Source organism: Engystomops pustulosus, chromosome 6 (genome assembly GCF_040894005.1).
Source record: "Engystomops pustulosus chromosome 6, aEngPut4.maternal, whole genome shotgun sequence".
Lineage (NCBI taxonomy): Eukaryota > Metazoa > Chordata > Amphibia > Anura > Leptodactylidae > Engystomops > Engystomops pustulosus.
Genome location: NC_092416.1, coordinates 6,512,939 through 6,523,850, shown reverse-complemented (window position 1 = coordinate 6,523,850; position 10,912 = coordinate 6,512,939). Strand labels below are relative to the sequence as shown.

Below are 10,912 nucleotides of genomic sequence, written 5' to 3'. Positions count from 1 at the left end.
CCTGTGCATTAATATGAAATATGGCTCCCACAGTGCTCCATCAATGCCCCCACCAGCCACAGTGCTTCCCCAATGCCCCCCCCCCCCCACCAGTCACTGTGCTCTGAATGCCATCTATTGCCACAGAGCTCACCCAGTGCCCACAATAACCACATTGCTCCTAGAGCTCCCCCTGTTCCCCCAGTAGCCACTTTTCTCCAACACTACGCCAAGTAGCCACAGTGCTCCCCCAATGCCCCCAGTAGTCAAAGTTCTCTCCCCAATACCCCCAGTGTTCACAGTGCTCTCCTCAATACCCGCAGTAGCCACATTGTTCTCCTAATATCCCGAGTTGCCACAGTGTTCTGCTAATGCCCCCAGTAGCCTCTATGCTCCTACAGTGCTCCCCAATGCCCGCAGTAGCCACAGTGTTCTCCTAATATCCCCAGTAGCCACAGTGTTCTCCTAATGCCCCCAGTAGCCTCTATGCTCCTATAGTGCTCTCCCCATTCCCCCCAGTAGCCACAGTGTTCTCCTAATGCCCCCAGTAGACTCTATGCTCCTATAGTGCTCTCCCCATTACCCCCAGTAGCCACAGTGCTCCATGTGCTCTTCCCTCTGCCACTGTTGTGAAAAAACACCATTTACTTACTTTTCCTCGCTCCCCCATAGGCGGCGTGTACAGTGGACTCACAGTGGAGCAAAGAAGAGGACAGCTGCTTCAGGGTAGTGATGAAAGGTAAGTATTTGAGTTGCCTTGCGCTTATGCTGCACTCCTGAAGAGCAAATACAGGAGAAGGGAGACAAGCCGGGCGAGATAACACAAGGCCATGGGCCAGATTTGACCCACAGACCTTGTATTTGACCCCCATGTTGTAGATAACATGGTCCTGTTATATCTGTCTCTTATGGCACATTGGACTATAATCATTTCCTCTTTGTATATTCAAATAAGTTATTGATTTCATGATGCCATTACTCTGCCCGTACTCTACACAAAGCTTAGTCTACCTACCTCCATAGTTATTACTCATTCATTTTGTCTGCTAATAAACTAAATCATAATAAAACTAAAAAAGACATATGGAACGGCAAGAGAATCTTGTGTCATAAAAACTAGAGGAGAAAGGGCTTGTGGGTGACTTGGATCCCTAATAAAGTGAGTTTTAGATTTTCGTTGTTACTGAAGGTGCCCAAATATTTAAAGCTTCCCATTTTGAATAGTTTACTATGAAATTAGCCCCAAAGCTGTTATAAAGCTCTTTAGTATGATAAGAAAAGATTTGGCATAATGATAGTAAGTTTGCGTCTGTGTTCGGCTCAACCACCAAGTATCTGGCCCACCCCTCCGCAGGCAGGGGCGTAACTAGGAGAGTCTGGACTCCAAAGTGCAATTCTGCATGGGACTCCCTTTCCCTTTAAAAAAAACTACTGTGCATTCATATACACATTCATATATACATATATACATTTACACACTGCAAAGGCTCGGGGTCAGTGAACCTCCTGGACCACCACAGGAGATGACACTAGCCGACACCTGGGACCGGAATCTAAGTGGCACCTGGTCTTCACCAGAACCCGTCGCAAAGCAGGATGGTCCTGCTGCAGCAGGGTGCCACTAGGTCATTCCACAGGTGGGACTAGCCCGCAGGGGCAGCCAAGGTCAAAGTACAGAAACACAATCCAGACTCGAGGTCAGGGACAGGCAGGTAATCAAGGCAGGCTGCAAAAATGCTAGGTCAACGGTCAGGTCTGGGGTCAACAACAAGAGGTCAAGTGGAGCAGGAAGAGGATCAGGAACAGAAATAGCTAGGAAGATTTCTCTATGGCACATGGCTCAAAGATGCATTGGCCCTTTAAATCTTTGAGAGCCGACACACACGCGCCAAAGTGAGCGGGGACGCGCGCGGGCCTAGCTCAGGATGTGAGCAGGAGCGTGGAGAGGTGAGTGCGAGACAGGGGGCGAGCACCTCGGAGAGGGGCATGGGTGTGCCTGCGATCTGAGACATGGATCGCAGGGACACCCTTGACACACACTTATACATACAGTATATACACATTAAATACACACATAGAATTTACACATCTTAAGCACACACATATAGTATGCATGACTCATACACATATAATATAGGCACACATGTATACAGTATTAACACATTGTGTACTCACATACAGCAAGAAAGCACATACCAGCAGCATACACATACCACATATACACACACATATAAACAGTATACACACACTATATATAGATACATATAGCATATACAAATCACAAATATACACACATACAGTATTATACACATGTATACGGGATTAACACATGTATACAGTATTAACACATCACTTACACACAGCAAGAACACACATATAAACAGTATACAAACACCACATATACACACACACATAGCATATACACATCACTAATATACACACATGTGTGTCAGGTGTCAGGTTGGGTCCCACTGCGGGAGGAGCTGCTATGGCTGTTACCCCTTTATATATATTTATATTTTGACCCAACATTCTACATTCTACTATTTTATTTGTTTACTCTTTTTTTGAGTATTTTAGGGAAATTTTTATTATGTTTTATTTTTAATTTATTTAAATTTATCTTTTTACCATCAAATCAGGTTAATTTAACTCAAGTCTGATAGTCTTATAACATATACAGCAATACTGATTGGCATTCCAAGCTATTGGTACTTCTCTTCAATATTTTTAGGTGCCACAGCTGGGTTCATCCGTGGAACCTAAAAATCAACTGCCCCGATTTATGGCAACACCAATCTGGGTAGTGAGAGGCAGGGGGCAGCTCTGATATACAGCTCTGTACGGGGAGGACTTGGCCTGTGAGGTCTTTCCTTACAGATCCTACCACACATCTATGTACTATGGTGTTGCGGTGCACATAGGGGCTGAATTTGAAAGTTTATATTTTAGATACATCCCTATTGTTTCAGTTCACAGTCATTGTAAAACCATGGTGGGTCCAAATTGAGTTTTACTGGCCAAAATATGAATCACCCTCCCCACGAGCAGTTTGTATTGTCAGTACATAAACAAGTAGAATTGTGCTCAGAGGCTCATGAAATAATCTCCGTGCCACCACCATCAGGCATGGAAACTCTGGACCAGTCACTTGTTGTTTTTGACCCAAAGCACAAACTAAAAACAAATATAAAAAAAAACCTCCAGCTGTGTCAACAGATACCAATGTCTTCTCCTCCAGCCCATCCCCTGTCATAAATGATATATAGTTATGGAAAATCTCAACCATGGGCTTATTAAGACCAAAAAATTCTCAGAAGTACAAGATCGTCCAAGATATCCGGCCACAACAGAAATGAAACCTGTGATAATAAGTTTCCTTCTGCTCCTTCCCTTCTTTCTATCCATCGGTGAGTATCTTCTCCCAAGAGTCTCATTTGTTTGCCATATCACCGAGATCATAAACAATATGCTAGAATACAACAAATTATATATATATACTTTTATTTATGTAAATCCCCAATGTTGTTACTGAATTATAGCTTGAGGATTGGACTTGTCCAGTGTCCAGTTTAACTGCCATCTGAGGGATCATCTTCTACTAGGAAGCTTCAGGTCCTACTTTCAGTAGACCAAAGTCTTTATACAAACTGACTCAAAGACCTGAATTTACTTCTCAATTTCTGATATTTTTTTTGTAAGGAGGGTGAGGGTTTAGGATTGTAAGATGTGGACCATTGCTGGCTTATATGTAGAAGTATCGGGGATGTGTAAGGTACCCATGGCGGTACCATGATCTATGACATTGTGGGGCAGATTTACTTACCCGGCCCATTCACGATCCAGCGGTGCGTTCTCTGTGGTGGATTCGCGTCCAGCCGGGTTTCATTAAGGTAGTTCCTCCGACGTCCACCAGGTGGCACTGCTGCGCTGAAGTTCCCCGGAACGCACTGGAATACACCGAGCCGGCTGAGTGAAGGTAAGTGCAAGCTCCGCAACCCTTTTTTTAAAAAATGCGTTGGTTTTTCCAAATCCGTTGGGTTTTCATTTGGCCACGCCCCCCGATTTCCTTCTTGTGCATGCCAGCGCCGATGCGCCACAATCCGATCGCGTGTGCCAAAATCCCGGGGCAATTCAGGGGAAATCGGCGCAAATCGGAAATATTTGGGTAACACGTCAGGAAAACGCGAATCGGGCCCTTTGTAAATGACCCCCTGTATTTCCTTCATCAGAGAACCTAAAATTCTACTATTTTAACGTTTTCTTTTTCGGTTTTCTTGTTTTTTTGCTTATATATGTCATGTGATGTCGACTTGATGTGAAAAATGACTGTAGATGTGTTTCTACTTTCAGCTGCTAATCGCGAATGCTACATGTGTTCTGGAAGGAACAGTGTTACCTGTCAGCAAGAAATAGTGAACTGTACAAAGGGAGACAAGTGTGTGATAATCTCCGAGGAATATAAATACAGTAGGTACCAATTCTGCACTTTTCTTACTTTCTAACATTTTTTTAAAGATACCATCAGATCAATGGTCGGTGCAATATGCAATTCAATATCTATTGGTGTAATCATAATTATTATATCAATTATTCAAAAAATGTTCATCCATCAAATCTTATTTTGCAGATAAAACGTTCTTTTCCGTGTACAAAGGCTGCTCCAGAGGTTTGCCCTGCAATCAAAGAATTCATGGAAAGGTGAACGATGACCTCACTCTTACTTACAAAATTAGGTGCTGCGATACAGACCTCTGTAACGTCCAATTCTTTGAGAGTAAGTACAACACATGAGGGGACGATGCGGGACGTAGAGGTGTCATATACAGTCTGGTTATTCTATGAATAATAAGCCTAATGAGAAAAGTTTAAAGGGAACCTGTCAGCAGAAATGCATCTAATAAACCCGTGTCAGTATGTTGCCAAGCAGCTGAAAACCTTCCAGATGTCGTTTCTTTCATGACCGAGGACGGTGGCATCATCCAGAAAATCAACTTTGAAGTGAGATGCAAATAAGTTGTATAGAGTCAAGGAGGCGGAGATTTTAACACTGAAGTTAAGCTTTCTCTTCCACAGAAAGTCCCTTGATCAGGGCCGGATCATAGGGGGGCGCCCTTAAAGGGGCCCCCACCAAATGTCATGCAACCGCCCAAATCGCCCACAGTATATTTGGGTCCAGGCTACCCAGGCCATACAAAAAAGCACTTGCCCCGAATACAGTTTATGGCATGCTTCGGGGGAACATTGGAAGGCGAGTACAATTTTATTATTTTACCTAGGATTGTATATAGTTATTATTAGGGGGTCTATATAGTTATAATAGGAGTCTCTATATAGTTAGTTATTATAGTGGGCTGTATATAGTTATTATAAGGGGGCTATATATAGTTATTATAGGGTGCTGTATATACCGTATTTTTTGGACTATAAGACACACTATAAGAAGTCCCTGCGTCTTATAGAATGAAGGTCAGGAGGATCCAGCACTACCAGACCCTCCTGACCGCTGTAATGGAGATTGGGTGGTGCCCTGATATAGAGCTGCACCTGATCTCCCAGAGAGGAGCCTCTGTACAGCTCTCTCCCTCTGCCTACAGGTACAGGACCTGCAGTGATGTCAGAATCATGTGACGTATCACACGCTTCTTACATCACCACAAGTCTGATACTGCATTGCTGCGCTGGGATAGGTATGAAGAAGGGGAATGGGGGAAGTATGTGTGTGTGTGGCTGGGCTGTGTGTGTAAATGTATGTCTGTATGTGCTGTGCTTTAGTGCGACCAACAGGGATATTTTAATTGGTGTAAAATATATTTTTCCTTTTTTTGGAACCCTAAATCTGGGGTGCGTCCTATAATAAGAAGTGTCTTATAGTCCGAAAAATACGGTAGTTATTAAAGGGGGCTATATATAGTTATAGGGGGACATACAGTATATAGTTGTTAAAAGGGACTGTATATAGTTAATGCTGTGGTATTGTATATAGGTAATTTTGGGGGGCTGTATATAGTTATTGCTGGGGGACTGTATATGCTTATTCCCTGTCTGGACTACATTCAATGGGCTCCCACTAGATTTTGCCCCCAGGGGCCTCCACCAACCTTAATTTGGCCCTGCCTCTGATATCTATATCCAGAGATATCACTAACAAGATCTCCTGACGTCTGATGCATGATGACAATCTGAGGAGGAGGCGTTCAGAGCTCCTTGACTTTATACAACCTATTTACATCTCACTAAGTTCATTTTTTAGATGATACCTGGACCACTGGACCACGAAAGAAAAAAAAACTTAGTACTTGACACTAGTACTGATGGAAATAAACATTCCTACATGCCTCGTCACAATGTAACCCTAAGATATTTTGTTATTCTATTATTCATTAGAGCCGATACCTAAAAAGCCCACGGGGTATATGTGTCCGAGTTTCCTTGCCCAGGGGATTGTAGAAAAATCTGAAACTAAAAAGAAGGTGCAATGCCCAGAAAAAACTGATGAATGCTTCTCGTATTCTGGGACAATCGAGAAACCAGGTAATTCACCCGATTGCACTTGAACATATTTCGATGCATAGACACAGAATATGTATAGTCTGATAAATGCACAAATATATAAAGCCTCCGCAGGCGACAGGAATGTGAGAGGCTTCCCCCACCTTCCATGTACGAAGTGATTGACAGAACATTGGAGTGTAGAACATAGAGGACTCCCTTACACTTTCATTTACATTATCACATGACCACGGGGATCGGGAAGCAGTTTCTTCCTCTTCTGGGATAGGCTAGAATTACATGACTTCCTATCAAGTGAGAGGATAACAGCAAGCTCCGAAATTTGCTAAAAGCCACTGGAGTTGGGATAATATATTGATCAGTAAGAGTTTGACCACTGGGAACCAATGGATCGGGGGACTGTGGTCACTATTTGACAGATCAACCATGCATCCTGCTGCTCCATTCTAAATATATTGCATTGGACCAATCAACTTATCTCCGACCCTCTCACACATCGGGGCACACATACTTACCCGTCCCGTTGACGCCGCCGATCCGGAATGTCTGATGAGGATTCACTAAGATTGTGCGTCCAATCTCCTGCATGTGTCACTTCCAACCGCTGAGATCCGCCGGAGATCACCTTCTTCTCCCGGTGCATGTGAGCGCTGATCTTGCGACACAATTTAATTTTTAAATTCTGCGGTTTGTCCGAATCAATCGGGTTGTCTGACGGCCATGCCCCCGATTTGTGTCGCATTAAAGCTAGCGCCGATGCACCACAATCCGATCGTGTGCGCCAAAAACCCGGGGCAATTCAGGCCAAAACGAAAAAATTCTGTAAACCCGACGGAAACCCGACGGTACATTAGTAAATGTGCCCCATCATCTACAAGCACCTGGCTTGGGTATTACCAGCACTCCCATAGAGATTGGACAGAGTTGTATGATGCTTTACCAGATGCTCTGTCAATTCATAGTTTCATAGTTTATATGGTTGAAAAAAGACACATGTTCATCAAGTTCAGCCACGGAAGGAATTGGATGAGGAAGAGATTTATGGGAAAAAAAATCTATATAACATAACCATCAATGTTATTTAGGTGTAAAAAGGCATTTAGACCCTTCTTGAAGCTCTCTGCTGTCCCTGCTGTGACCAGAGCCGGAGCCGGGCTATTCCACAGATTGACAGTTCTCACAGTAAAAAAGCCCTGTCGCCTCTGTAAAGGAAATTATGTTCTTGTGATTGTTAAGGTGTTGAGAGAATTGATGACAAATCAGATTTCTTTAATAGATGGAGAGTTGTCCAATTACACAATCCGAGGATGCATGTCTCCTGCAGAGTGCAAGCTCAATATATTTAGGATGGTCGGATTGAGAGTTCACCTAAGCAAATATTATGAGTGCAGATATCCAGAAGAAGCTCTGATTGATGAAAAGAAGAAGATGGAATAAAATCATCAGTACAGAAATGATGATGAAGATCTATAAATATCCGTTTAGCAGCCTGAATAATGTGTTTTATATGCAGCTTAAATCCCTCTAAAATTGACAACCACAAGAGGGAGCACAAGAGCTTCTTGTATAGTCACTTACTCAAATTTAAAGATAGATAGTGTGCAGTTAGCTCATGAGCTCCCCCTAGTGTAGATTATAGACAGTCAGAATTGTATCATGTAACTTCTTATATAGCTACTAGTTGTCTTTGTGTCACTCACCTGAAGCTCACTCCGCCCCCTGATGCCTAAAATGAAATCAATGAAATTGCATCACTTGTCTTTCTGCTTCTAATCCAAAATTAATAATACGATTTTGAGATTTCCTTGCAATAAAAGGATTATTATAAGATAATTGTTTTCCTCACTTCGTGTACACAAAGATAAACTGTCAAAGTGTCAATTTTGTAGAATCAAATATCTGTAATCACATAATTAAAAGGGTTTTCCCATGAAGACAAGTTTCTTACATGTACTCAGGATAACAAAATAACGCATTCTCTAATTCACTGTTATTACCAAACATACTGGTCCTGGTGTGAAGTTGCCCCTAGACACAACCCAATAACTTCTGACTTAGGGTCAGGCCACCATCTTGGATTTGTATTTCCAGCAGGCAGATGAGATTTCTGTCTCTCTCTGCTCTGAGCCTGTAGCCACGCCCCCTACACAGAGCTCAGAGGATCTCACTGATCACTTCCTGCCAGCACATAATGAGCAGAGAGAGAGAGAGAGGCTGCAAACTACAAGCTACTAGGAGATAAGTTATCTAAGGGAAGGGGGAGACAGGCACAGATCTGTGAGATGTAGCAGAGCTCACAGTGTAACAGTGTAAAAGTCTGTCAGCCTATGTGTAATAGGCATCATGTATGTCTGATCTGTCTCATCTCTCTCTATATGTGTCAGTGTGTTAGTACAGAAGACAGATGAAAGTGCTATCCACAGTTCTGTACACCAAAGTATAAAAAAGTTATTAGCACCCAAAGATGGCAAAATGAAGATTTTTTTTTTTTGTACAGGAGGTTTTAATTTTTGTAAATGTATGACAGCATTATAAAACCTATACAAATATGGTATCTCCATGATCATACTGACCCAAAGAATAAAGTAAACATTCATTGGTAATTTTTGGTATACAGTGAAATCCGTAAAATCCAAGCCCTCAAGAAAACGGTGCAAATGCATTTTTTCATCATTTTCACTGGATTCAGAATTTTTTTCCTGCTTCCCAGTACATGACATAGACTATTGAATACCGTCACTATGAAGTGCAATTTGTTGCGCAGAAAACCATCCCTCAGTCAGCTCTTTAGATGGAAAAAAATTATAGATTTTTGAAGGTGGAGAGTGAAAAATTAAAATCCAAAAACGAAAAAAGGGCCGGGGCTTTAAGGGGTTAGAGTTTTAAAGGCACATGAGTAACTTATGTTGAAGAGTGGCCAACGTATTAGGGTGCGGATTGCCCGTGGTCACCTCCAATCAGCTGTGATTGCTAATTGTGGTGTAATAGTAACAGCTGATGATTATTGTTGTTTTCTGATGTGCAATTCTGATGGTTATGCTACAAACTATAGGGGTGAAGGCATTTTTAGATGTTTGCCGGACAAAAGTAGGATAAATATTTGTCCTCTCATAATCAGCAGGTGCTGTGCCTACATTAGGTCCTTCATTGGGCCGTAGACTTGGTAATGACGGAGGCTCTTGAACAGTCATGGGGTCATGGCAGATATATCATCCTTAATGTCCAAGCAGTTATGATGACAGGTCCTTGAGACAACCACATGGTGGAAGTTTCCTCCGATAAGAAAGAGAAATCCATGTTTCCCCATTGCATCTCTATTCACCAGACCAAATGATACTTTTACTACTCTAAAGAAGATCCGGCACTCGGTTAATATAAAGCAATTTACGGATAATTTATTGAAAATAAAGTGTCTAGAAATCCAATAATAGTCAGTGTGACATCGGACCTATCTCAGACAATGTAAAATTATACAGAAGGTGCATATCAAAAATATATAATGATGAGACACAACAGTAAGACAATATCATGTAAAATATTATCGTATAAAATAATATCATATAATCTGGTGCTGTAGATGTGTCATTGTTACACAAACAACATCCAAAGGACGCACTGAAAAAAATGAAGATACCACCATGAGACGTCCATAGCGCAAGGGAAACGTAAAGAACCGTGAAAGTATCTGGAGAAAATGGACAAAATGTGCATAAAGTATAAAACATCCAGCGTAGACAAACATCTGCTGATATTTTCATAAAACAATATAAGAGGCTGCACAAAGCCGGTAAAACATCAAAAAGTCAGCAAGTGTAGATCTGGTATAACTGTCTGAAAAAAAAATAGTTATTAGGGATGAGTGAACCCAATTCAATTCAGTTCCGGCCAAAGTTGGTCGGAAGTAAATAGTCCTGTCTGGGTCCAGTACCCGGGGGATGATCTCAGGGGGCAAACCACCAGTGGCATCTATATTAATGTGGGGTGCACGGGTCGGCTCTTTTCAGCCTTGGCGCATGCATGCTGCATTTAAGACTGTCGCTCCTCGGGACATCACAGCGCATGCACTATGGCTGATAAGAGCTGGTGTGTACTGCATTTCAATACAAATGACACTTGTGGCTATGCCTAAAGCATTTAAATTAGCATGTAAGATTGTATGACTGTGCGCACTAGGCCTTCCAGTATTGTACTCATTTCTGTTAAAGCCTTGAGTGGTTTTCTCAGCTTTTACAAAAACTTTCTTGGGGCTGGATTTCTCTGCCAGGGATTATCTTTCTTGTCACTCATACGCATCTTCTGTGTTTTCTAGTTCTTCCTTTTTCTTAGTCCTTATCTTTGTAATGTTGAGGCTCACCATCTGTCGTTATAAGGAACATGGTTTCACCTTCAGAGGTTCAATAAATATCCAGTTTTATGTCTA

At 42.1% G+C, this 10,912-nt stretch overlaps 1 protein-coding gene across 1 annotated transcript; it reads left to right on the top strand.

The window, feature by feature from the left end:
• The first annotated feature begins 3,057 nt into the window (after positions 1–3,057).
• LOC140065312 (phospholipase A2 inhibitor 1-like) lies at positions 3,058–8,351 on the top strand. The gene is made up of 5 exons (XM_072112908.1): positions 3,058–3,389; positions 4,333–4,449; positions 4,610–4,756; positions 6,367–6,513; positions 7,769–8,351. Exons 1-5 carry the CDS (start codon positions 3,251–3,253, stop codon positions 7,927–7,929), a joined length of 711 nt encoding a protein of 236 aa, XP_071969009.1. The 5' UTR covers positions 3,058–3,250; the 3' UTR covers positions 7,930–8,351.
• The last annotated feature ends 2,561 nt before the right edge of the window (positions 8,352–10,912 follow it).

What these genes read in the sequence shown, in the direction of transcription:
- LOC140065312 (XM_072112908.1), top strand. Translation starts at nt 3,251, where the DNA reads ATGGAAAATCTCAACCATGGGCTTATTAAGACCAAAAAATTCTCAGAA. An exon ending in CTCCGAGGAATATAAATACA is followed by an intron (nt 4,450 to 4,609) that starts GTAGGTACCAAT and finishes CTTATTTTGCAG; the next exon opens with ATAAAACGTTCTTTTCCGTG. An exon ending in TAACGTCCAATTCTTTGAGA is followed by an intron (nt 4,757 to 6,366) that starts GTAAGTACAACA and finishes ATTATTCATTAG; the next exon opens with AGCCGATACCTAAAAAGCCC.